The 26,567-nt window shown below is 40.2% G+C and overlaps 1 protein-coding gene across 12 annotated transcripts in view; it reads left to right on the top strand.

Annotated features, from left to right (window-relative positions):
• Positions 1-26,567, top strand: part of DOCK3 (dedicator of cytokinesis 3) — a 225,308-nt gene that overhangs the window by 147,986 nt on the left and 50,755 nt on the right. For 7 of the 12 annotated variants that reach the window (XM_056337648.1, XM_056337655.1, XM_056337657.1 and 4 more), the window contains exons 16-28: positions 4,848-5,010; positions 5,693-5,799; positions 6,497-6,668; positions 7,345-7,442; positions 9,445-9,528; positions 9,872-9,972; positions 11,305-11,386; positions 17,273-17,443; positions 18,664-18,750; positions 20,980-21,172; positions 23,014-23,141; positions 24,129-24,275; positions 26,363-26,461. In XM_056337648.1, the coding sequence (XP_056193623.1) occupies positions 4,848-5,010; positions 5,693-5,799; positions 6,497-6,668; positions 7,345-7,442; positions 9,445-9,528; positions 9,872-9,972; positions 11,305-11,386; positions 17,273-17,443; positions 18,664-18,750; positions 20,980-21,172; positions 23,014-23,141; positions 24,129-24,275; positions 26,363-26,461 (1,632 nt within the window). The remainder of the gene's footprint in view (positions 1-4,847; positions 5,011-5,692; positions 5,800-6,496; positions 6,669-7,344; positions 7,443-9,444; positions 9,529-9,871; positions 9,973-11,304; positions 11,387-17,272; positions 17,444-18,663; positions 18,751-20,979; positions 21,173-23,013; positions 23,142-24,128; positions 24,276-26,362; positions 26,462-26,567) is intronic. The other 5 variants (XM_056337652.1, XM_056337658.1, XM_056337650.1 and 2 more) reach the window with 3 other exon arrangements.

Genomic DNA, 26,567 nt, shown 5'->3' with positions numbered 1-26,567 from the left:
TTGGCTTTCACCCTGGGATGGCTCCATTCCAGCTGTGAATGGTGATAGTTAATACTTTTCTTTCTTCCTCTGTTCTTTCTTTTAGTATTATTGAAGAGGAAAGGGTAGTTAAGTCAGCTTTGGCTGGGGTGGGAAGGTGTGAGGATAGAGAAGGAAATGGAAAGTATTTTAACATAAATATTTATCAGAAATAACTTCCCCCCTCCCTTCTTTTAACATCCACCACAATAAAATAGCCTTTGTAGCTATTATTAGAAGAGTGTAAACATCGAAGTGCTTGTGTACCAAACTCATTGCCACAATCTTTGGTTTTTAATTGAAAGGACACCCTTTCCTTTATTACTACAATTGCTTGTGAATTCATTAAAAGTAAAGTATGTCTCTTTTAAGGAACTGGTTTGTGCTCATAGCTGAAGCAGGAAGACCACAATCCCTTTTTGTTTAATTGAATTAGGCGTACCTTTCAAATGAAGTGACAAATTTTAAATCATCACTTTACTGCACAGCTGTCTGCCAAAGACCAATACAGGTCTTTGCCCTCCGAACTGCAATATCAGCATCTTCAAATACTAATGTACATGGTGGTGGCTAATTATACTGTAACTGTGGCTAATGATTAAGTATAAAAGCCGTATAATTTCTAGACATTATCAGCCTTAACTTCTGCTGTGGTTTTGCATGGAACGGTCATTCACAGATGCTAAGTTATAGTTTTTCTTACCCTGCCCTGTTATTACTACTGTAACAGTGCTTCAAGACTTTACCATGGGATAGTGAAGCAGATGTGGTACAAACAAAGACTAGTAAAAGGTAGTCATTCCGATTAGAAAAAATTTGGATGAACATTTGTCATAAAGAAGAGACTTTACAGATAAAGGATCTTTCGTGTTTTTTAAATTCAAACCACACATTTAAAAGAAAATCTTTATAGCAGATTTTATGTTACTGCTTCTCTGTATAGTGGCAATCAATGCAACAAAGATACTTTGTTTATGTCAGGGAGGTCTTTGGTTCGTGATGTCTAATGATGCTTAAGATCCATTGTATTTCAAGCATGCAGACACTAGAATTTTCTACAGAGAAAAAACTCAGAGGTGTAAGCTAGCCTATCTACTGAAAAGTAAGTAAAAGGGCCATCAAAGACAACAGAAGTTGAACTCTCCTTCCCTTTATTTCCAACTCCTCGCTGCTTAGGTACATTTGCGTTCTCTTTTAACTGCAGAATAGAACTAGAAAAATAACATAAACCTGAGTATCAGTTGAATTGAATACAGAGACAGTTCAAAAGTGCTAAATGACAGTTTGAAGGAATAATCACATGCACATAAGAGAAAGAAGCAGCTACTTAGAAATGAGTTTGCAAACTAATCATGTCTCCTCTTTTTTTGTCACTGCCATAGCTTCTACATGATTTAAAAATTCTGCAAATTCATCTACCAAAGCTAAAGCAAATGAGACAGCCATCTGGAATTACTTCTAACTTAGTGAGTTATCTTACCATTGTAAGATGGCTCCAGCGTTACCAGTGGTAACCTCCTTGTCCTTGCAGAAGACAGCTGACCCTGTTAAGAGCCTCTCTGGCTGCTTTTGAGTCTATAGAAACGCCCTGAAAATTGTGAGGATTCAGCTCCTTAATCTGTACATTTCCAGTTTGTCTCAACTTTCAGAATGCAGATTTTGGTTGTAAAATACAGCAAAGCTTGTGCTCAGAATGTTCCTGTGCTTCGGGTTAAAAGCCCTGAGAACAAGCTACCCATCCCAGCTTGCCATGGGTTTGGGGAAGTCTGGGTATCCGTCGGTCTAAAACGTAAGACAGGTCCTGGGTTATTTTAGTATGCAACTAAATGGATACCCTTTTACCTTTTGTATGACAGATTTGGTTTTAAACCCTAGATGGCTTATTTTTCACTGCAGCCATCTGGTTTCTGTAATCTTCGGTATGGACACCTAGAGTGATGACCTTCCATTTTCTGTTAGGAGCGAGGTGGTTTCACCCAAAGGCAGAATATAATTTTATTCCTAAACAAAGCAGCTGGAGAGACTGCTAGCTCTGGATCCATTTCAGTCATTCAGCATAATATAAAAGAAAATACTGAAGACTGCAACAAGAGGAGTCTTAACTTTTTAACATAAATGTTAGGAATAAGGTGTGCGTTGGTTAGGGCTTGGTGCACCGCTGATAAAGGGAATTGCTTTGTTGGGGTTCCCTGTCCCTTAATGACCGCTTGTGTGACCCAAGGTTGCTTGGACAGTCAGTCAAGGGTAGCTATTTTCTTTCTTCTATTTCATTTTGTCTAATTATGACGTTCATTTGAGAACTTTCAGGAGGTGATACAGTGGAGAAGCTAATAAAAACCCTCCAGTTTGAGCTTAGAATAGCATGGGCAGAACACTGACAGCTAACACTGACAGCTAAGTCATTGCCCCCAAAGCACTGCTGTTCCCGGCTGAAGCCCCGTCCCTGCCTGCCCTCTGCCTTTCCCAGGCAGGGGCTGCCAAATGAGAAGGTGTGGGGAAATTGCCACAACATTTTCATCTGATACTAGAATAAAATCTCTAAGCTTTTCCTGACCAGCAGCACAATCCAAATCGGAATTGCGCCTTTGTGAAGACTTTAGCAGAACCATCTGCAACAATAATGACAATATTCTGTCTGTCTCACATCCTTATTGCTGCTGAGTATATCTTGGTCCAGAAATAGTCCTACCAAAAGCAGTGAAATTATTCCCAGAATACAGTGCTGTTCGAAATGAAAATTAGTATTTCCTTTTCAGAATGGTCTTACTCAATTGTTAGTATCTTTCAATATAGTCTGAAAAATAAAATCCTTGACACATTTCTCACTACTTCTTTCTGTTGCAGTAGCAGGAATATCTTAATTGCAAGGCATACCTTAAATGATAAAATTATTAGCTGATACTTTTTCTAGTTTAGCTTCCCTTACTTGCCTCTGCCCTCTAATTCACCCACATATTTGGGTCTTATGGTAACTGGATGTACGGAGGCTAGTTTCATGTTTATATTTTGCAGATCACAATTCAGAATTAAAGATTAAGCAGTCCTCCCTCCTCAGACTATAGATTGTAGTACAAATGCATAGAAACAGCTAACAACCAGAAAGAAAGACGCTTCACTTACTCATTTATTTAACATTTATAGCATGAAACACCATTCAAATACTGACCATTTTTCTGCCAAGGCAGGTAATTTTTTGAGGCAACAGAAAAAAGCTCAGATGAAAATCTGAATTTTTACTGTACCTTCTAGAAGAAATACAAATACTATTTTACTTTCTCCTAAGAACCCCATGCAGAATGAGGTTTCAGAATTGCCGTGTTGAAGCCTGACAAGTTACTCTTATTACAAAATATGACTGGGGTATTGCAGGCATACTAGGTTTTAGTACTGCTTCCTCTGCACTCACTCCAATGTGTTAATATCTGCTGGGGTTGTGGCATGTATCGTATGGTGACTAAGGCTTACGTGAGAGGGCTGAGTTTTGTATGTGCTACAGCCACCCAGTTTGGATTAGAGCTTTTGCAATGAATCTCTGTCCAGGGAGCTGTTCTTGCATTGAATCCCAAAATTCCAGAGAACTTTTCTTTCTTTTTTGGCTCCTTCACAAATTCATAACTTTCTCAAAGCGTAAAGAATATTACCAGAGGCTGAGCTAACTGGGGCTGGTTAATGGGATGTGCTTGGCTTGACAGTCCCCTGTTTACAGGTGAAAAAAATAAATCAACATTGTTGATATTTTTTGGGGTTAGAATTTAGAGATGCTTTGGGAAAATGACCAGTAATTCTTATTGTCATGCTACTGTTCTATGTGGGGTGCTTTAATGTTGGAATTTATATCGCTTGTGTCATTCTGGGTCTTCTTAGCTTCTGTTTCTTCCTGGATTCGTTATCCTTAGAGATGCTAAAAGTGAAGAATCTCTAAGGTATCTTTTTTCTGCATGGCTTTATAAGATGTTGAATGTTTTGGATCACTTTGTAAGTGCTAGGTATAGAACATGAGTTACTGCTTATATAAAGAAATGTGCTTCCTGCTCCATGTCTTCATTACAAAGGACCTTTTACGGTCCTTATTTCAGGATGTCAGTATTTCTTCTAACTTCCATCACTGATATTCTGACTAAGGGTTTCTGTATTTCCTAAATATCAATGAATGTTTTCCATCTGTATTTTGAGAATACATAGATTGGTTAAGATCTTTGAACTTTTTAAATCTTAAAAGCGAAAATTTAGATCTCATTGTGTTTTTAGGTGATGATTAGTCAACAGAAATTCCTTGCTTACCACTAATGGAGTAACTTGACCAGAATTATCTGGGTTACTTGTTGAAGCTGGTTGGTTGTAGTTTCAATAGACCAACATTTTTAAGAGCTTGAAAAGTTCAGGTATCACTTCTGAACAGAGATACTGAAGCAGAAATCAGATTAAATTATATTTTCAGAAAAGTCTAATATTAATAGTGATGGTCTTATGAGGTCCTTTTTGTTGTTCGTTTGGGGGGGGGTTGACTCATCTTTATATATTTGGACTTATTTGTTTATTGTATCTGTTCAATGCTTGACAGAACACTTAGCTTAAATAATAACTTAAATAATAATGTACTGGAATTCATCCAGTATCATAGGCCTCCTAGCTCATCCTTTGACCCAAAACACAGTTTAAAGATCTCTTTAAACATTTCAGCTTTCATTGTGTCTGAGTTTCTGTTTCTGACTCTTCCTTTATGTCTACAGAAATAGATGAATTATATAAAGGTTATCACCATGTAATAAAATGACTCATCTGTAGTGATGTGATGTCTTTTAATCTGAAATTGTTTTCTTTTGTTCCAGGACTGCATCAGCCTGGGCTCAGGAGAGCCAAGCAGGAGTGCATACCACTCGTTTGTCCTTTACCACAATAACAGCCCTCGGTGGGGAGAAATCATCAAGTTGCCCATCCCTATAGACAGGTTCCGTGGATCTCACCTCCGGTTTGAGTTCAGACATTGCTCCAGTGAGTGCAAAATATAACCAAGAAAATTCTAGAAAAGCTGAGGTCTTTCCATTGTCCGTGTACATTTGGGTGAGGCTGTTACTGGGAGGAAAGCAGGGAAGCAATGCCAATCTAAAATATAGTGAAGGTGCACTGCTAATTAGCCAGTTGCTACATTAGTTAAACAGCACATTAAAAACATGAACAACCACTGCAAGGCAAAATATTTTGCAGATGTTCTCCCTTGCTGTTCTTTCGCTGTGTTTTCCTGTAGAATATTTTCTGTACAGCATGTATATTTTATATTTTACTGTGCTCAGCATGTCTGTGTTTGTTTTGAGGCTTGCTAATCACTTGCATAGAATTAGACATAGTGTATTCTTACGTAACCTGCATGCTTTTTGTTAGGCATGCAGAGAAGTTCGTGAATAACCTTGTGGTATATATGGACAGACAGAATTATCTGTCTTGTGAGGGCGGCGAGGCGCTGGCCCAGGCTGCCCAGAGCAGCTGTGGGTGCCCCATCCCTGGCAGGGCTCAGGGCCAGGCTGGATGGGGCTGGGAGCCAGCGGGGCTGGGGGGAGGGGTCCCTGCCCATGCCAGGAGGGTGAACTGCATGATCTTTAATGTCCCTACCAACCCAAGCCACTCTGTGATTCTATGATGCACAAATACGATTCCTTATTTCCATCTGTTGCTATAGCAAAAGACAAGGGAGAAAAGAAGCTCTTTGGGTTTGCGTTCACTCCGCTGATGAGAGACGATGGCACTACCTTGTCGGATGATATCCATGAGCTTTACGTTTATAAGGTACCAATTCTTCTCTGCAGACTTTTCACCTACTCATCTATACTTCAGTTTAAATAAGTAATGGCCATTACATTGCTTTTTCCCCTTACTAGAAGTATGTGAGGAATAGATTAATAGTTTCAAAATGTTACAAATTCAAAATCACACGACTAGGTATAGATATAGCCTTCTATTCTAGATAAAGCTTGCCTTTTCCCTTCAGATAATGATGACTCTAATCCTATCTGTTTTGAATTCAAACATACTAGTATTTATGAGCATTCAGCAGTTTTACCAGCCTATGACATTACTCTACACCCTTTGTGTTATGAAATTAGGCTGTACTTCAAATGCATCATGTTACAATGCTACAGCTTGGCAACCTGTAATTAGGGGTTTGGGAGGGGTTGTATTTTCTTTGTTCCTGCTGATTTGGTTTATTTCTGCAGTATGATTTTCAGACAGCAGCACTAAGTTGTACAGTTGGAAGATCGTGGTAAGTTCTAAGGAGTCAGTGGTTAGGAAGCCACACTTTCTAGAGCTGGGTCTGTTTTGTGTATGTACAGACCCCAAAGGTGGTAAGCAAAGCTTTTTCATAGAAGTGTTTTTGTGCACCCAAAAGGTCAATAAAAGTACCATTAGGCAACTGCTGTCAGGGTGTGAGTATGTGGAATGAGATTGACCAGGTACAATTCCATGTCTTGTCCCGTACCCGCAGTGTGATGAGAACAGCACATTTAACAATCACGCACTGTACCTGGGGCTGCCTTGCTGCAAGGAGGACTACAACGGCTGCCCCAACATCCCTTCCAGCCTCATTTTCCAGCGCAGCACCAAAGAGACCTTTTCGGTCTCCACACAGCTTTCTTCCACCAAACTGACCCAGAATGGTGAGTAGCTGAGCCTTCAGAATCGACCAGGGCAGCGGGCTTGGGAAGAGGGAGGTAAGATGGGTAAGCTTGTGCTCTGTTTATTTTACTAAAATACTCCTTTGTTATAATTTCATTATATGCATGCTTTTTGGTTTTTTACTAACACTATTGAAATGAGCAGAGACTGTTTTTGAGGAAATAAGGATATTGATAGGTGGCAGAGAAATTGCAGACATTACTGTAAGTGCAAGAGAAGGGTAATACATTAAAGAAAAGTTTATTTTCATTAAGTGATTGAAGGATAAAAACTTCAATGTTGGCTTTTCTGTACAATCTGAAGTTTGGGGTTTTTTGGCTTTTACAGGGTTAATAAGTAAATAAAAACTTCTTACGGCAACTTCCCTGAAGCATGGGAAGACAAAAGTAGATTGTCCACAGGGCAGTGTTGGTCACATAGGGAAAAATGCAGTCTTCGCTGTTTTTAGAGCACTTTCCCGTTCCTCGATTTGTTACTTTCTTAGCAGTATTGGACTTAATATGTATTTTCCTTCTTGTTTTCCCCTTTCCCCCCTGCCCTGAGAAGTGTGAACTGCAGCAAGAGCGGAAGTGTAACATGTAGTGACTCTGGTGGGTCTGGGGTTGCCATCCGTCCCTCTGCGTACAGACTGTAGCTCTTTCTCTCACTGTTCTGCAGTGGATTTGCTTGCCCTGCTGAAATGGAAAGCCTACCCAGACCGTGTGATGGATATTCTAGGACGACTGAGACATGTCAGTGGCGAGGAAATTGTGAAGGTACTACGTGAAATAAGTCGTTGTATGTATCTGTGATAGCAAGTTCATCAGACCTGCAATGCACTTCTGAGTGCTCCCTCTTGCTGTGCTTTTTGATTCACTCTGTGAATTTCCAGAGTGTATGAATTGAATGGATTTTATTTTGACATGAAACTGAAAGGGAGTGTACACACCAAAAATTAATGGATAGTTAATCCTTGGTATCAAAATGTAGCTAATCCTTAGGAAAATTCCCTCACCCCCATACTCTGCAAGTATCAGGTCGTGGGCACCACGTTCCCCACTCTGCAGGACCGCTCCTGTCGAGCCACACTGCTTGCTGACAAAGACGTCGCCGCTGGTGGTGGTGGTTTGTGCCGATCTCTGTTCCAGTAGTATTTTCTAAAGGACATTCTCTGAAATTGCCTGAATGTGGTTGGTCATTTCTAGAGTGAAGAAAACAGCTGGCTCAGAAAACTTGGCCTTTTCAAACAGCTGGCAGAGCTGATATGTAGTTCTGTTTTGCAAATATGCTCCAAACATCTGTGTAGAGGAGAAAGAAATGTGACACCTTGAAATTAAGTTTTGCTCAGTGGCTGGTGACCCATCCTGCAGACCCATTTTCCTGTCCCAGCACTGTGAAGTGGAGCTGTTGCGTAGAGCCTGAGCACCAGTTGCCCTCCAGCGTTCCTAACCTATCAGTAATCCATCTCCTATCACATAATTTCATCATGTTGTGTAACCCCTATTGCTTTACTTGCCAGTCCTGTGTGTGACCTGAACTTTCTTAGGTCAGAGGAACTTCAAAATGCATCTGAATACTCAGCAAAAAAAGTTCATTCTACATACCTCTCTGATAATTTTAGGTGTGCTGAGAACTCCCCCTAGAACTTATTTTTATAAATCTAGAAGTAAAAGGAGATAATGTGTAACGGCAAATGACCAAAGAAAAGAAACCAAAGAGAAATCACATCACTTAATTAGTAGTTTATGATTAAAGCCACTTCACTGTAACTCATTTGAATGTTGCCATATCTTGAATATTAATCTTCACGATAGCTTCATAACAGAGACAGAAGAGGACAATACCCCATTTATACTGGAATTCTCCAAGAATGCCATGTTTTGTACACTTCGTTTGCAAGGCAGTACAAGTATCTGTTTTTATAGAGAAAAGCATAAAAAGATACGGATTAAATTATTCCAAGGGGAGAAGTAATTGATTCCCTCCCTAAATCAGCTGCCACTAGGCACTGGGATATGAGGCACAGCATGCAATAATTCAGAAAATAAGAAATTGTGTCCTTTCAGAGACTTCATAAATTATTATATTTTATTTCTTGCTTTCCGCATCAGAAATTTAATTGGAATAGATTAAAAAATCATGAGAGGATGTGCAGTTGACTTGATCTTCAGCATTATTCTTCACAGCCATCCTTTTGAGGACTGTGCTTTCAGGAAAGAAAATCACTGAATTGCGCCAGCGCTGAGTAAGCCGCGGTGTTATGGATAAAGGAAACATTTGGCAATATGTAACTTGACCCAGTTAGTGCTTGTTATAAAAGCTTTACTTTTTGTCATATACCAGAAGTTTTCAGTATTAAACATAATTTGGAGCACCAGTTAATGTGCTTCCAAGTCTTAAATTTGATGACAAACAGTATCTGATACACTCTTAATGATACGAGAATTAAAGTAAGTTGTTTTGCCACTGTTGTTAGGCAGCAGTTTTCGTCGGCTTAGTCAGGAACACTGAAGTTATATTTATAAATCAGACATGGTACATATTTCTTATTTTTTGGTTTTCTGTCATTTTTGTTTAGAAATATTCCTTGTAAAGAGAAAAATTCTTCTTAGTAAAACCAAATGAAAATCTTTCGTGTGCATGAACCTGAAGTGATTTGTCCTTGGCAAGTGTTGCACAAAGATACCAACATGTATGAAACAATTAAAGCAGGGAGGAAATAACCTTCTTTTGAATGCAGTTGAATTTGAAATTCTTTGTTTATTCATGTCGTTTTAGTTCCTACAAGATATTCTCGACACGTTGTTTGTAGTTTTGGATGACAACACAGAAAAGTATGGTCTGTTGGTCTTTCAGTCTCTGGTAAGCTGCTGAATTGTTACTTTTCTTTATCTCATGGTCAGTGAGCTTTAAGTTTCTAATTATCATGTTGATAGTATTTTACTTCCATGAAATATAAAATTTCAACTGGATCCAGCCTTACGTTTTCTGGGTGAGGAGGGCAGGCTAGCCTCAGCAGATCCTAGGACAGCAAGATTTGCTATCACTTGGGAGAAGCAAACAATAACATCTAACAGCACAACTACTATATTTTTAAAGAAACTCATGTATTTCATTGTTCCTGAGCTTGTGTAACTTGTTTGTAGCGACCTAGCAACAATGTGCAGCTTCCTTTAGCATGGGTTCGCTTTTTTATCTCCCACAGGTGTTCATCATAAATCTGCTGCGTGACAGCAAGTATTTTCATTTTCGACCTGTGATGGACACTTACATTCAGAAGCACTTTGCAGGAGCACTGGCTTACAAGTAGGTTTTGTTCAACCATCACTTCAAGAGATGGTATTAACAAGCTTTTGAATGATGTCTCCATCAGAATCATAACCTCACGTTAGCATTGGTTGTCAAAAGCAGAACTACTCAGACGGAAGTTTCCCAGCACAGTTGTAGAGAAAAGCTGCTGGATGTTCACCGGTGGCTAAAATGAGCAGACACTGGGATGTATCCTGCCTTTCTAAGGCTGGCGAACCTTGCTCTCTCTTTTTTTTTTTTTTTTTTTTTTTTTTACCCGGAGGCAGACTGTCGCTCAGCAACAACTCATTACCAGTCTGTACTAGTGAGCTACCAAGAGCATATACATTTTTTGCCTTAAGGATGTTGGGGTGTAAGACTTGTATGAAAGCTTAGGGAACTAATTCTAATTTCCTTTTCCAAAGTAGACAGGTATACAGATAAGATGTTCTATTTGATTACACTAAATGTATAATTTCAGTAGATGAGAAACTTAGTTTTCACCGTCACTTTGAAGATTCTGCCTTATTTGCTAGTATTCTTTTTCGAGTCTTGCATCAGGGAATAAGAGAGATTTTTGAAAGCAGTAACAGTTATCGTTCTGGGTGCTGTTTTTCTTTCTTTTAGACCATTTCTTTTGTATATTTGAGGGTATTTTATCTTTGGCCACAGTAAAATATTAAAAATAACTTATAATTTGCTTTAATCGTTTTATGCCATTCACATTTTAGTGTAATTAAAAAAAATACTTAAAAATTTCCGTCAATGGCAGGTAAAAAAACTGTAGGTACCATACAACACTAGAAGGCATAGTCACATTCAGAGGCTAAAAAGGTGTTCTGCTTTGTGTCAATTATCACCTCTTTCAGACAAAACAAATGATTTTTGGTAGTCTGATGTCTGAAATCCAACATGTTTGTAAGACAGCTCTTCAAGTTAGTCCAAGTGGTATTGTGTACTTAGGAAAACAGATGCACGTATTTTCTTTGTGATCTTAGTTTCTAAAAACTTTTACTTAGGGGAGACCTGGAATTTCTTATATAAACTTAATTTAAAAAGGTGTGGTTTAGTCTTAGAACTATGTTGCATGCATTTATCAAAGCTTTTAAATAAACATCTTAGTGTTCCGCATGGTCTAAGTCAATTTCAGAGAAGAAATTATGTTCTAGTTTTGAAACTTAAACCTATGTATTATGTAAATTAAGCAGCTAGGACAGCTATAGCTGACCGTTGAAATAGAGTGAAATGAGACTGTTTTATAGATTTCTCCCTAAAACCAAAATGTTTGTTGCCTAAATGATTTTAAAATAGTGCTGAAGGTTCCTCTTCTTTTCTCTCTGTTATATTCAGGGAACTGATCCGATGTTTGAAGTGGTACATGGACCGTTCAGCTGAGCTTGTACGCCAAGACCACATCCAGGAAGCGATGAGAGTATGTATTGAATAGAAGTATTTGTGTGTCTGTTCCATCTGTGACTACAAAAGGGCTGGGGAAGCTGTAAATAAAATCAAGGATAGGCTGGCACTGACTTCTGATTTGTGTTAACTAGATTATTTTTTTTAATAATATTTTGCCAAAATTGTAATGTTGGGTGGAGATTCACTCTTGTGCAGAAAAAAATGGAAGAAGTATGTCTCGTCAGGTCTGTTTGAAGCCCTGTGGAGAACTTCAGTGGGACTTTCATGGAGTATCTGTGCCCTGGCCATTTATATGTGGTCTGCACCTTGCGCTTCAAGAAGCCGTTTTTGTAAAGGTATTAGGCAGAGGTGTGCTGTGGATCAAAGATAGGGTTTTCATTTCTGGCTGCAGCACAGCTTCATTGCATTACGGGCTGAAGTTCTGGAGTACTTTAAGAAGCAGATAAAGGAGCCTTTAACTGGACAGAAATTCTGACTCTGGTTGCACAGGACCTGAACCACAGTTCCGTGACAAGAACATGATCCCACCAGAAGGCACAGCTTTCTGATGGTGTGTGAAACAAAGGGAGTATTTTTGGTGCTGTTTACAGAGGAATCAGAATAAATAAACTATTAGTTTTACCATGTGTAATTGCGAAACAGAAAGGTAGTGCTTCAAGTACGTAAACAGAAGATTCCAAAATTTGCAGGAAGATACTTTTCTTTGAGTGAATGTCCATCTGTACCTTCTTACTCTGAGCAGAGCATCCAAACATTTGAAACTGGGCACTTTCAGAACTCGTACCAGTGGCAGAGATTAGTACTTTCTTTTCCTCACTTTTTCATGTTCAGTACAAATAGGTGAAGCATCTCACAGGTGAAGCACACACACATACATATGCTACTACTTTAATTTATGGCAACCAGTTGGGAAAGGCAGAGGCTGTTCCTTGTAAACGTACTTATGCCTGTGTCCTGGCATACGGTTCAAACTTTATTATGGCTTCTTCTTCTTGTGATATTTTTTTTCCTTTGTTTTGCCTCCTTTAGTCTAATCTAGTCAGTAATTTTGAGGAAGTGATTTTTATTTTTTGAGAATCCTTGTTCCATTTGAATGGTATAGCATCGCTGCCATCAACTAGCTTTCAAGACCACCTGTTAAGATCATATCCTGGTACTTAGAAGGGCATTATACCAGTGTTTACTTTGTCTTTTGTAGATATTTACATACTTAGGAGCTTATTCTTTGCAGTATTTTTCAGCCACAGATTCATACGCAACGGTAAAAATAGGGCAAAGATGGCTTTTCAGGAAATTATCAACATTTTTTTGTTTCCATCATTATCCCTTTTTTTTGACATTACAAAGAAACCTATTAAAATTATGAGATGAGAGGAAGATCTCTAGCTGGGATGACTTCTGGAAGGTTTTCTCTCTCTCAAACCACTCATTAGTGCTATATGCAGTGCAGCAAAAGGAGATAGATGATATTGGCCCTATGTGATCTGCATTTTTTGAATGTCATAGTAGTCCTCTTCAGAGTTGTTAAAAATATGAATGCTGGAGTCTTTCAGAAGCTTGGGTTTTCAACATACTGTTTGTGAATAAGGTACATCCTTTCAAGGATTCCAAGGCAGCTCTTTGCTTACTGGAAATCTCAAGTGCTTTCCTAGAAAGCAGCTGTTCCCTCAGTGACTGAGGTCAGCTTGAAGATGTGGCAGCCCAAGCCTTTCCAAGCACAAGAATTACAATTACCACTGGAGTTTCTGCAGCCCTAACAGTGCATCCTCTACCACTGACACCGCTGTCACATCTTATTCAGACAGTGGCCTTTGCAGGTGTATCTTGGAGGCCCAGATTAAGGTCTCTGTCTTCTTCTGTTACAGGAAAGTGATTAATCTTCTTTGTTTCCAGATTTTATTTCAGGCATTTGGAGCAAGTTTGTACCAAACCCGTTGTCATTACTAACATGCCATTACTCGTACTGTATTCTGTGTATTTGTTGGGAATTTCTGTGGTCTTGGATAGTCTTCACTACACTCCTTGCATTAGTAGTTCTTCAGCTGAGAAAACAGGATAACTCTCTAACCCTTTTTCCCTGAATTAGCTGTTAAATGTAGTACCTGAAAGCAGATGTGAATTATCTGTGCACTCTTTTGTGGCTCTTGACTGCCCATGTACGTCCATGATGGATATGCAGATGTCCCATAAGATCCTGATTTTTTGACCTTGGCATTAGCAAGTGGTGCTCTAGACTATTTCTAAAATTACTTACCTCCTTCAAGACTGCTCTTGTCAAAATACTTCTATGAAACCTGGAGAAGCTATAACCAAAAGGACATATTTAACTGTGCTAGAACACATGGCATCATGTTGCTTTATTATGCGCTATAACAAGCTCTGTGTAAGCTGCACCCAGGCGCAGCTGCCGGTGCCTCCCTAGAGAATTCCGTAACAAAGTGTCCACGTATGGCTCCACAGACAGGTTTAATTTCCCTACCAGTCATGGCAAAACTTACAAAGTGTCTCCAGGAGATGCCCTTTCAGCTTCAGTTATCTTCCAGCGGCAGAATCACAGGTGCTCTTTGCCTAGATTGAGGAGCCCGCTTGAACAGCAGGCCCTTTTCTTCCCGAGGAAGGCACACCTTCACGCCGGTGTTCTGGAGCTCAGCCACGCAGGGCGTGCATCAGACTTTTTTTAAGAAATTTTGATGTACTGCGTGCCATTATGATGGGGATTCAACTTTAACTGGATGGAAATTCTAACTCTTGTTGCACAGGACCTGAACCACAGTTCTGTGACAAGAGCATGATCCCACAGGAAGGCACAGCTTCTTGTAACACGAAGCAGTGATATGGAAAGGGTCAGTTTTCTGAGTTGATTTCTTCAAAACCCTGAACATACTTTCTGAGCCAAGCCAGTCAGGGAGCTAGTGAATGAGGGATGCGGAATTACGTTCTCAGCCTGCCTTTTGAGGCTGGGGGCTCCTCCAAATCGTTCCCTTCGCCCTGAATTTAAAAAAGAAGTGTCAGTCTGTTGCTTTTGAGACCAATCTATCTCAAGACTCTTTAATTAATAATTACTTTATTTGGTGATCTACATTTTCTACAGTCTTGCTTTTGTAAGAATACCAGAAAATTGCTGATGTCATTATAATTGTTCCACCCTGGTCAGCCTGGTTGTGCGACCTGCTACTTCTTCTGTTGCTGATGCCTTGAAGTTCGCCCTAGGTCTTTTATCTGCTCTCACAAGACTCAAATTGGTATTGAAACCTGAACCTTTGCACTTTTCTTCTTAAAACTGCATACTAGATGTTTCTTGTACTTCAGGGATGCAGGTCTCTGGAAAAAACACGTTGACAGTAGCAGGAAGTTTGCTAGCTGCTCTGGAATGGTGAAGTGAATACTCGGAGACTGAAGTGTGACACTGAAGATGGCTTTTATTCACTCTGGTGAGGACAGTGAAAGAGATTCAGATCTTCAGAGCTAATCCTCTTCACCTACACTGTGCTTATGATAAGGTTACCCATTCTACATGCTCCAGCGTCTTTTCTAAAGTAATCTTCGAGTTTCTCATGTTAGGAAATCAATCTGTGCTTTTTCTTAAAGCAGCTCTGATTCAAAGCTGATTCATCTGTTCATACTCTGAACATCAGGTGTGGTTTGCCTTTTGTTTGGATTGGACATACGCTTCGTCTCAGCAGCAGCAGCAGAGTCCAGATACACAACTGGACTGTCCCCAGTTCTGTCCACCGGATTTATGAATGTGCTACAGTAAAACCTTCAAGTGTTGTCTGAGCAACACTTCTATGTCTTCAGGCACATATATGCATCGTATCTGTGATTCTGTAAGTAGTAGGAGGCAGAGTTGGTCCAAGCGCTGATTTGTGCTAATGAGACTTGGTTTGTACTTCTACCATCTTGGCCATGTGTCTGCAAACACAAACACACTGAACTCTTTAGTTAACTGCCTTTATGGGTTCATTCTAGGCAACAGTTGAGTTGCCTGTGCTAAGGCTGTGGGGTTTCTCTGAAAGTCTGCCATTTCACTTCCAACAGACAATTACAGAATTTCATACACAAATCCTCTGATTCATTGCAAAACATAAGCTTCACCTTAAAGTTATGAGCTTTCAGGTTAGAATTATGGTTGTCTATACCAAACCTATAAAACAGGTTGTACGAGCACTTGACTCGCTGCAGAGATGCTGACCTTAAAGAGCTGACTCTTGTGAACTAATTGACCTTTGTCTGGATACTATCCAGAAACATAAAGTGTTATTTCCTGATGAAATTCTTTGGTGAAGGAAGCTTCACTGGGAGATGTTTTAGTACAGAAGTATAACTAACGTAATGCCAAATGACCACAGTTGCAATCATTCCTGGAAAGAAAAAAAAAAAAAATTCTGTAAGTATAAGCGGCATTTTGGAATGTGTCATGGCTTTATGAGGAATTTCACCTTCCCATTCTCTATCCTTAAAGCTGTAGCATTCCAAAACTTAAAACATAACATTGCATATTCATGCATATCGTGTGGAGATTGAATGAGTGGCATCTTATGGATGCAGAAATATCTGATGAGGGCAAGATTTGTATTTGAATTAACTTTCAGTTTCCAAACAGCAAAGCATGACAAGAATACTTTCCAGCAAATACAGTGGAATATGTTTCTGTGTAGACTGTGATTACTGAAGCTCCAGCCTGTTCGTTCCCTGTGCTGAATTTTGAGGATATCATCAGACTAGACATCATGTCTTCCCTTAATCCTGCTTTAGTGCTGTATCATGTTAAGCACTAAGGGAAGGAGTAAAGTCTAAATGTCACTGATATTTAGTACATTTCAGTGATGACAGTTGTGCACTCCAAATGATCAAAAAGGCTTTGTTCCTGTGTGGAATGTTACATTGCTGTGTTAGTGCCTGTGAGAACATTTGATAGATAGGACAGCTTGTTAAAGGCTGCATAGAATAACGTATTTTTCTTCATTGACACTGCTTCCAAATAAATGTTCTGAATAATGCCATTTACAAAATTCTAGTTAAAGATGTTTATGTTGCAAATTCAGGCTTACTCTAGACATGTCGTAGAACAAATGATCATTCTACTACAAAAAGGTCCAATTTGCCAGTCCTTCAGGAGCGCGGCATCTATCACACATTGTGTAATGGTGTTAAATGCCATCTTCTGTGCAGGTTATTCTCCCTCTGCTGGGTGACTCCAAGTTTCATGTGATGATAAAAGAAAGACTTTAACTTACTGCAGCTTGAAGTAAAAAGATACTCACTACAGTACTGCTGCTTGCTACTGTCATGGGCTGGCAGAGGGCTTCACATGCTGCTCTTGTCTTCCTCTGTGTCTGCATCTGCATTTATTTCTGTTTGTACATATACCTGCCAGAAATAAAGGCGAACTTTGCTGTTGTGTTCATATTGAAAAGTAGATTTTCCTTTTTCAGGTAACCCTTTTTCTGTTCCACTGGCAGTCCACTAATCTTAATTTAGATTAGCTAACTCAAGGAATTAAAGGTAAAATTGGAATGAAAACAGGAGAATAGCTTCTTCAGACACTTACAGTCATTGTGCTAAGTCATGAGAAAACGAAGTCTCGTCTCTTCACCAAGATTTTCCTCAAGTTACGTGACTCAAATTTGTCTATTTGACTTGACTGCATTCCTGGTTTTGTTAGTGCGGCAAACTGGTAACAAAGATTATTGGTTGAGAATGGGTACATGCCTATAAGTAACTCTTCCTTAACTGAATTATTTAATATACAAAACCTGTTTTTCTTTCTCCTTTCTAAAGCTGAAGAATTTAGTTGTTGTTATGCACCTAGAATCTTTCCTGGTTCTCTTTAAAACTCCTTTATTTTTCTTTCTCTCTTTTTCTCTGTCTTAATCTCCTTCACCTCCTGCTCCTAAAGGCCTTGGAATATCTTTTCAAGTTCATTGTCCAATCTCGGATACTTTACTCCAGAGCTACTTGTGGAATGGAGGAGGAACAGTTCCGCTCCAGCATCCAAGAGCTTTTCCAGTCCATCAGATTTGTGCTCAGCTTGGACAGCAGGAGCTCTGAGACTCTCATCTTCACACAGGTTTGCTATTTTCTACACTTTAACCGGCAAACCAAAAGGCAGCTACTTTCTGCACAGATAGGATATATGGGCACACGATGATTAAAAGCAGGTTAGTAGAGTTTCCCCCTCTAACAAGCTGATGATACTGGAAGACACCACAGGCAGTTCACGTGGTTGGCCGGTACCTTTGCACCACATCACAGGTCTGGGTGAGCTGAACCGTGGGCTCTCAGGAGGAAAGTGACCTGTCACACAAGAATAGCTTTTAGTTTTTGCTCCGCAAAAGTAAACTGCGTTTTCAAGTCCTCTCGTTCACGTGTCTTGCAGTTGGCCTCAAGAAATTTTAAATCCTTAATTGTAGCAGCTCAAGTCAATACTTAGGGTCATAACAACGTCACAGCAGAGAAGTTTGACTGGTGTACTCACAGCCAGGTAAACTTAATTCCAGCATACTCTAAAATGATGGTCAGAATCGTACGCGGCCCAACCACAAGCACGCTGACATTTAATGCGTTATTTTAAATATGGCCCAGATGACTTCATGAAGACTTCATGTGGGCGTAAGATACTACTCAAAGTGAGTACGGATGCTGCTAAATTTTTGTTTTGTATTTTAAAGACCACTGTACAAAATTACATAGTTCTGTGTTTAAAAGTTATAAAATGGACCACCTAGAACTTCCTGGTAATGCAAAGGTGATTTGTAATCACTAATCACCATTTACAGATGTTTTGAACACCGAATGTAGTTTGCCAAGGAAGCAGTTGCTGTGAACATTGCAACAAAACTGAGCGGCTCTGCCGGTTAGGGAAGCTGCCAGCAGTGTGATCTCTTTCTTAAGAAGCTGGTCTGAAAGATGTTGAGAACAGCTGCTCTAATCTTTTATTTAATCACCCATTAGTGGGTATAATAAGATGAGCCACGAACATGAGAAGTCAGTGCACAGAATTTTGCAGGCAAAGTGACAGTGAGTGGAAACAGGCTCTTGCGAGCACAGGCTGTTTGGGCTTGGTCGGCTGCCAGCCATGCTGGCCGCAGGTCCAGGGACGCTGGCTCTGACGGTGTGTTATTGGCCTGTTTTCTCTTGGGCTCTCCTTATTTTCCTCTCGCTCACTATGGTATTTCTTACTTTAGACTTCTGTGATTTGTAAATCCTGTCCTTATTTAATCTTTGAAAAGTTTACTTTTTGTTTCCCCCTTGCCACTCTGTTGCCCCTTGATCCCACTTGCCCCATAGGCGCCTCAGCCCGGAGGGCAGGCGAGCGGAGCTGGGACATGTGCCCCACAAAAATGTGGTGGTACGTCAAGGCCGTCATTTAATGCTGTAAGTAATGATCCCCAGAACTGCACACGTATTTCATCATGGATGTTCCCAATTAATCCCATTTACCTACCCCAAACCCTCTTTTCCTGCATATAAACTGGAATTTGATGTTTAAGTGGCTGGTACTTTAAAACTAGGAAATGTGGAATATTTCAGTAATTAATGGAACAGCTTGTGGCATCCACACACTGAAAAGGCAGTACTGAGGGCATACACAAGATTATGTACATCATATTGTTAGGGACAGCCAAGGAGATTATGTACTGGTTCTGGAAGCCTGGACAACTGTTAAATATCTAGAGAAGATGCTTGAGGCCCTAGCAAGCATAATTTTCTTCACAGTTGTCCTCTTATCCAGGATATTAGAGAGATCTCAATATAGTACTTCCCAGCAATGAGATTAAAACTGATTATGTCTTTCCTTCCAGGCAATTAGTTTGACATGAGTAATGTTCCAGCATATTTTAGGGTGTCGTACAAAAAAGGGCCCTTCAAGGAACGGATGCAATGATGTAGCTGTTCCTCAGGACGGATCCAAAGCTTCCTGAAGAGATCCCATGCATATCCTTAGATTGCTACTGGATATCCTAAATGGCCACAGAAATCCTTCTGCTTTATAGTAATAGTTAGAAATAAGTTTAGGAAAACTCCTGTAAGGGTTTGCTGGGCCAGTGTTGTAATTTCACTTGTTTATCCCAGAGATAAAGATGCTGCCTAGATTTGCAGCTGTTCAGGCTTCCAAGAGTGCCATCAGCTATTTTAAATGATTCCTATTTGTTTATTTTGTTAGTACATTGTATGTTTGTAGCAACAAATAGGTGACAACACCCAGGAGGATATGTGAGGTTTTGTATAATCTGAATTGATTGTAACAAAACAAGATGTTGGGAGAGATAACGAGCACGAAGAAGAAAGAGGTAAATTTATATTCAGAATAATTTAATGAGCTCTACAGTGTTAGTTGTAAGAATAACTTAGACTTTGCTCAAAGACCATTAAATAGATACCAGTGTTGTTTGAAGATACTTTGAGGGAAGACTTTGCAAAGAAGGAAGCGGTGTATTATATGGGATTAGGAAAGGCATGCCAAGTGTTAGAGCCAGTGTGGGAGAGTTACAGAAATGTTTTATGTCATGACAATTAAAAAATCGGTGAAGAAAAGGAAACTTGCAGAACAGAAGAAAATATTGGCAGGTGGTGGGACTCTGGAAGGGCAAAGCTGAACAGGGATGTGCAGCAAAGCTTGGTGCATCAGTGTGGTTTGTGTGGAGAGCGACAGGCAAGGGGGTGGAAGCAGCAAGCGGGGGGGCTGGGGGGCTGGGAGAGAGGCAGCTGGATCAAAACCACACTGTGCAGCACTGAGGCGTGCAACCGTCTAGGAATTTAAGTAGTTACAGTGAGGAAATGGGTCTGGAGCATGGGTAGGGTGTAGAAGAGAAGACTTTTAAAACCTTGGAGGTGTATGGCAGTTGTTAGGTCTGACATCAAGGCTGTGGGACCTGAGGATAGGGTCAGGCATGGGATTTTCTACTGTTTCGAAGAAATGAATTGAAAAAGTGTGACATAAGAGAGGAAGAGTTTGATTTTTATTGTTGTTGTGCTGGTATTTTTTCTGCACTTTAAGAAACACCTTCGAGGTGACTCCAGCTGACTGGAAGTACCAGTCCTTGCACGACTCACGTGCACACCTTGCATGATGTGTGCCTCTTTCACATGAAATCACACCTCACCCCTGTTGCAGAAATATAATGTCACATGACAGTGGCTGCTATGGTTAAGAGTCTGTCAACATGTTCTTTACTTCAAAATGTTTTCTGAAGAGTTTTAACTACAAAAGCTTGGTATGGAACACACTAATCAGAAGCAAGTTTTATATTTATTGAAAAAAGTAAATCAACAAGAATTAAGTATTTTCTGTTCTCTGGTACCTCAGTGTTTTTCTGTTTTATAAGCTTGTGTCCTAAAACACAGCCTTTTGAAGCTCTACAGTATGTATGTGCTCAACTTATTGTAAGACTTGGTATTCCAGCAGCGCTTGATTTTTATCTGCTACCTGTGGTTTGCTCACTGTGGAGTTCAGGTATTGCAGAACATGAACACCAACCATAGTGCACTATTGGGTAGCTTTTTGCAGACCCTTAATTCAGTTTTACTGTTGTTTCTATTTCACTGCATTTAGCTGCAGTTCCAGAATTCAAAATTTTCAGTTTCTTCATTTACTTTTCCCAGGCCGCCTTGCTGAACTCCTTCCCCGCTATCTTTGACGAGCTGTTGCAGATGTTCACTGTGCAGGAAGTGGCGGAGTTTGTGCGGGGAACGCTGGGCAGCATGCCCAGTACCGTGCACATCGGGCAGTCTATGGATGTTGTTAAGCTACAGTCTATCGCACGCACTGTTGACAGCCGCCTGTTCTCCTTCTCAGGTAAGGCAGTGGTACTGAGGCTAACTCATGCTGCTAGCTGAGAGTAGGAACATGCTGCATTCATTCTGCAGCTGCTTGGCTGCAAACAGTTCGTTGCTGAATGCCAGTAATCTTGGTAATTATTTATCTTGGCGGCATCATTGTCACCTGTATTTGCTGCAGGTACTTTCCAAGTTTCCCTACGGTAGGAAATGTTTATAAATCCATCATGGATAAGTTGTAGTTTCTAAAGGTTGATAAAAGTATGTATGTTAACAAATCGAATCAATTATTAAAACTGCCAAATCTCACTTGGTACTTTGTATTACTCCTCTGTGGCTGTCCTGGGTAGGAAGATAACCTCCTTTCCAGCAAGCTTATTCTCTGAGAAAGAAACAGGGAGATGAAGTTACATGAGAGACCCACCACAGTCTTTTAAAGTATATTTAATCTTTACATTATAACTTTGTATTTCTTTAGCTCAACATACTAGTAATTATTTAAGAATTAATTGAATGAAGAGGGGTTGAAGACCATGAGTTTATTTCGTACATAAAAGTCTGGATGAAAGAAGTTAGGAAGGTAATAGTGGAAGATAAAAAGCACCTTTGGGCTTATCTTCCCTGTAGTGAGGATCTTAAGTTAGTGCACTGAAATTACTCTACACAGTGCAAAGTGAGAATGGTAATAGCACAGACTCATGTTTAAACCATCCATTGTAATTGTTCTTAAACATATTTTTTCTTAACTTTGAAATTAATCTCAAAAAATATGAGAGTATAGAGAATGAGTAGCTTAGTCCAAAGGTGGCAGTGAAACAGGCAGTGAATTTTACCTAATTGCAGTGTTTTGAACCTATGGTTAAAAATATTTGTCTTTGTGAGTGCCAATTCATGGGCGAAAGCCTCCTCTTCTGTCTTCTCAATAAAGACAGGTGTAACTTTACCCACAGGGTCTAGGGCTTTACTCCTTCCCCTTAACCTTCATTTCTCCTTCATGAGGTACCAGCATAGCTGCTGCATAGCAGCATGACATCTCGCTACAGCATCAGAAACGAGAAAGAAAGCTTCAGTGTTGCAAGGCAGCTGTGACTGTACAGTTGCCACATTTTCCACCCAACAAAAGGGCAGACCCTATCTTCTTCCTTCCTGTGGAAGCATGACCCGATATTCCTTGTCAAAGGTCTTTCCCATGTCCTGTCTGCCCCTGGGAAGATGAATCTGGTTTCCAAAGTTATCTTTTGCCTGCCCACCATTCCTACTCTTCAGGTCTTGCATTAAAGGAAGATACGTACTCTTTTTCTTGCCTCCTATATGGTGATGACTTATTTTCTTTCTAGCTCTCCTATCAGTCTGCTGACATCTTGCCACTTTTTTCCCCTGTCTCTTTTTTTCCTGTTTTGGCTACTGATTTCTGCAGCTGCTACCTGCTCTCCCTTCTGTAAGATTAAGGTTTGTGAGCCAGCTAAAAGAGAGAATTAGCCAGTTTCAAGAGGCACACAGTAGAGGAGCTCTGTTAACAGTGACAGTAGAGCTGGAAAGCAATGCAAAGTGAGAAAGGGTTTGCACAAAAGAAATCAACATTAGAAAGTGTCAGTTCACAACTGTTGTTTGCAAGCTGAGTCATTGTTGGGAACATCATGTGTACTGCATATATGAACTTCTGAAACTAGAAGTACTGTTCATTCTTGAGAGACAGTTCTTAAAGTGTAGTGTACTACAATGTGTACGATAGAAGTTGCACCACTTAATCAAATGCAGTGTATATCAGTAGAATAGTTTGGATACCAAAAGGCTACTGATTGGCATGATTGAAAATTAATTTTGTTTGGAAGAGCTGTGATCTGGTTTTCCTTCTTTCAGAGTCCCGGCGCATCCTGCTACCTGTAGTTCTTCACCACATTCACCTTCACCTACGACAGCAGAAGGAGCTACTTATCTGCTCTGGGATCCTCAGTAGTATCTTCTCCATAATCAAGGCCAGCTCTTTGGTAATCTGATGCTTTATTTTTTTATTATTTTTTTAATTGCACCACTAATTTAGTAAAATTCAGACTGAGGGATTTTTATAGGTTAATACAGGTTTTTTTAAGATCCTTTTAAAAATTGAATTCTGCTAACTTTTGGTCAGCAGGAGAACACCTGAAATGAGGGTCTGCTGCTGTGTGTGTGACTCAGAGCATTCTGATTACAGAGTTTTCATGCTGTTAGGAGGGGGGAAAAGCATACGCATTTACCAGGTTTGACACTGTTTAATTTTCTTCATCCAAGCCCAGAACTTAGGTGTCAGTGAAGTCTAAAAGCTCTGCACAGCTCTAGGACTTGTAGTTCTGCAAGAGACAGTAACTAGCACTTTTTGGTTCATGTGAAGAGAATACTCTTAAAATTATCCAATCAGTGAAGTCACACTTACTTCTGGAAATTGCTGCTGAGTTTAAACACGCAGCCTTGATGATGGTAATACTCCGATCCCAAATGGTAACTTGATCATTTAAAGCAATGCCCACAGACAGGGGTTGGTGAAGTTTACCCACCTGACTAAAGGAGGAAGCTCATGGTGCTAAATATAATTCATACCAATGTGTTATTTCCAATCACAAGTTACAGTTTGTGTGAAAGGAATGCGATGGAAGGTATCGTGGTTATAAGCTAAAATAATACTGCCATGGATTAAAGCTTCCCAGACATAATCGGATCCCACTGTGTTTTAGAGTGTATGAAAACCTTTGGTTATAGATTTACCTTTATGGCTCTGACCCTGAATGTTCCCATCAGACTGACGAAGTAACACACACACACACACACACACACATTGGCATCACAGGTACCGGTGAGGAATTTGGTTGTACTGCTTCGAACATCTGCTGCGGAGTTGTCTGGCACAAGGAGTTTGTGCTATGGCTGACCTGGCAGGGTTGTCTTTGTCCGTTCCATTCTCTCCAGTTTCTAACTGTCTGTTTGCTCATCACCTACTGTAGGAGGGAGATGTCGTGGAGGAGGTTGAGATGATGGTGGAGAGCCTCCTGGATGTGCTTTTACAAACTCTGCTCACAATCATGAGTAAATCGCAGTCTCAGGAGGCGGTAAGAGGGCAACGTTGCCCGCAGTGCACAGCAGAAATCACTGTTAGTAACTAACAATCAGTTTCTATTTCCTGCTTCTCTAACCTATGGTTCAGCCCCTCACCACCACCCGCACCTCATTATCATCTCTGCTGCATGAATGCCCAGAGCTGTGTCTCTCTCCCTTAATAAGCCACAAACCCATTCCTTCCTCTGTGCAGTAGTGAGGTCTTCAGGAAGCGGTGGAGCTCAGGAAGCTTTTGTGGATTTCCAGGTCATTTTCTTATTTGCCTTTGGAGCTGTGATTGCAAGTTACCGGTTAGAACTTGCAGCATACACTAGCTAGGTAGCTGCCTGGGGCTTCAGCCCTAAACAGGTACCACCAAGGGCTACACGAGCATCAGGCCCTTGATTCCTAAGACTGAGAGTACCATAATGCTCAGTGGACAGGTCCCATAACACCCTGGAGAGCTTCTGTCCAGGTTCACTGGTTATTTCATGCAGATGAAATACAACATAACTTTTGAAAAAAAAATTAATAGATCCTAAGTAGAGCTTGGTGGGAGAAGAGGGAACAGCCACCACTTTGTCCAGACTGCCAGCACAAGCCTAGGGGGAGAAATTTTTCTTTGACATGCAATGGAAGAAGAGAAAAAGAATTAAATTCTGCTGTTCAGCTTTCTGCTTTTCTGGATTCATTGCCCTTTTCTATTCTAGCCTATTTTAGTCTATTTTTGCTTGTCAGAGTCTCTAATGCAGCTTTTGCACAATGTGCCATGTTAAGCTGTTGTTCAGAACATCCCTTTTTTTAGACTTGCTTTTTTATCAGATGGCTGAAACCTCAGTGGTATTGTTGGGGGCAGATGTGCACTGAGGTCCACTTCTTGCACGAGAGAAAAGGCTGTATCTTCCTGTGTGAGCTCAGATAAAGTAACAAATGGTAGAATCCTAATAAGGAACAAGGCATTTAGTAGCTTCAGACACGTTCTTTGATACAAAACAAGAAAGGCAGTAGCCTGCAAATGTCCAGTAACATCTCAATTTCCTTCTACTCCTACCGTTTGACCTACTGTTATCACTGACACCTCGCACAGAAGAGCAGACCTTTTATCCTAAGGAAATTCAACCCTGTAAAGTTTATTGGAACAACCTGTGTCAAAGCTTCTGGGTAGATACTTGAGCCAATTAAAAAAAAAATAAAAGTAAAATTACAATGGAATGGACAGTCCTAAGTATAAAATCCCCTTGTATTTGTTCCTGAATTTATATTTCGCAGCACAGTGGTATGCAGAATCTTATTAGATACTGCTTAGAAGGAAGTTTAATTTTCCAAATTAACTGCTCATTGTCACAGAAAAAGTGTTGCACAAGGGAGTGGCAGTCAAAAGACATAGTCCTTACGTTCTTGGCACTGCCTTGCTTGTTATCTTGGACAGATTGCTTAACTTCTCTGTGCTTTGCTTTCAGATATATAAAATGGGGGAGCTCATCTTTGGAAAACACTTTGGGATACTGTGGTAACTGGTTAGGGTGCATCTGCTTTGCAGGCCAGAAATGTAATTGTAGCTCATGTAGGCCTGCCCAACTATATTCAGAATATCTTACTGGAGTACTGTTAGCTACAACAGCACATAACTTGATGAACACTAATAAGCCAAATATTTATGAGATTCCAGACGCCTTTTGTAGCCCATACTGATCCCATGCTGTCATCACTATACTGTTGTGAGTATCTGAGCCAATTAGTTTAAATAACGCCTGGTATGTCTGCATGAGCCGCAGTCACACCTTTGATAGACACAGTATATCAAGCAACTGAAAAAGGTGATTGTCAAAACCTGCATGCTCGGAGGGCTACTCATGTACGTCTGTATTAATCATTTTAAATTGTTTTTGTTTAGACTACAATATTGGGTAAAAGACATTTAAAACTGGCACCCATGGAGGAGCCTCTAAGAGGTGTATTCCTATGTGTTAACAGTCAAGAACTGTTAACATGCAGTATTTTTAATCTCTGTGCATGTCAGCTTTCCTGTCATAGGCATTGGGGCCATTTCAGACCCCTCCCTTTATACCCCACCCCGGGTTGAGTTTTATAATTATGAAATCTCAGATTGTCTGAATGAAATAGTTTCTTGTTTGGTCAACAGGGAGAATATGTCTCCTGCCTTTTATCTTTGCTTCGTCAGATGTCAGACACTCATTTCCAGCACTTACTGGACAACTTCCAAAGCAAGGATGAACTAAAGGTACGACAGAGCATCATGTTTGTCGGGTGATTCACTTGGAATGGGAGAGCAGAAGGGAATCCCTCCAGCCTTGCTTGCTCTGCTTCCCGTTCCCATTCACGGGCAC

The sequence above is a fragment of the Falco biarmicus genome, chromosome 4, assembly GCF_023638135.1.
Source record: "Falco biarmicus isolate bFalBia1 chromosome 4, bFalBia1.pri, whole genome shotgun sequence".
Classification (NCBI taxonomy): domain Eukaryota; kingdom Metazoa; phylum Chordata; class Aves; order Falconiformes; family Falconidae; genus Falco; species Falco biarmicus.
Note: the sequence above shows the minus strand (reverse complement) of the source record. Positions and strands in the feature narration are given on the sequence as shown.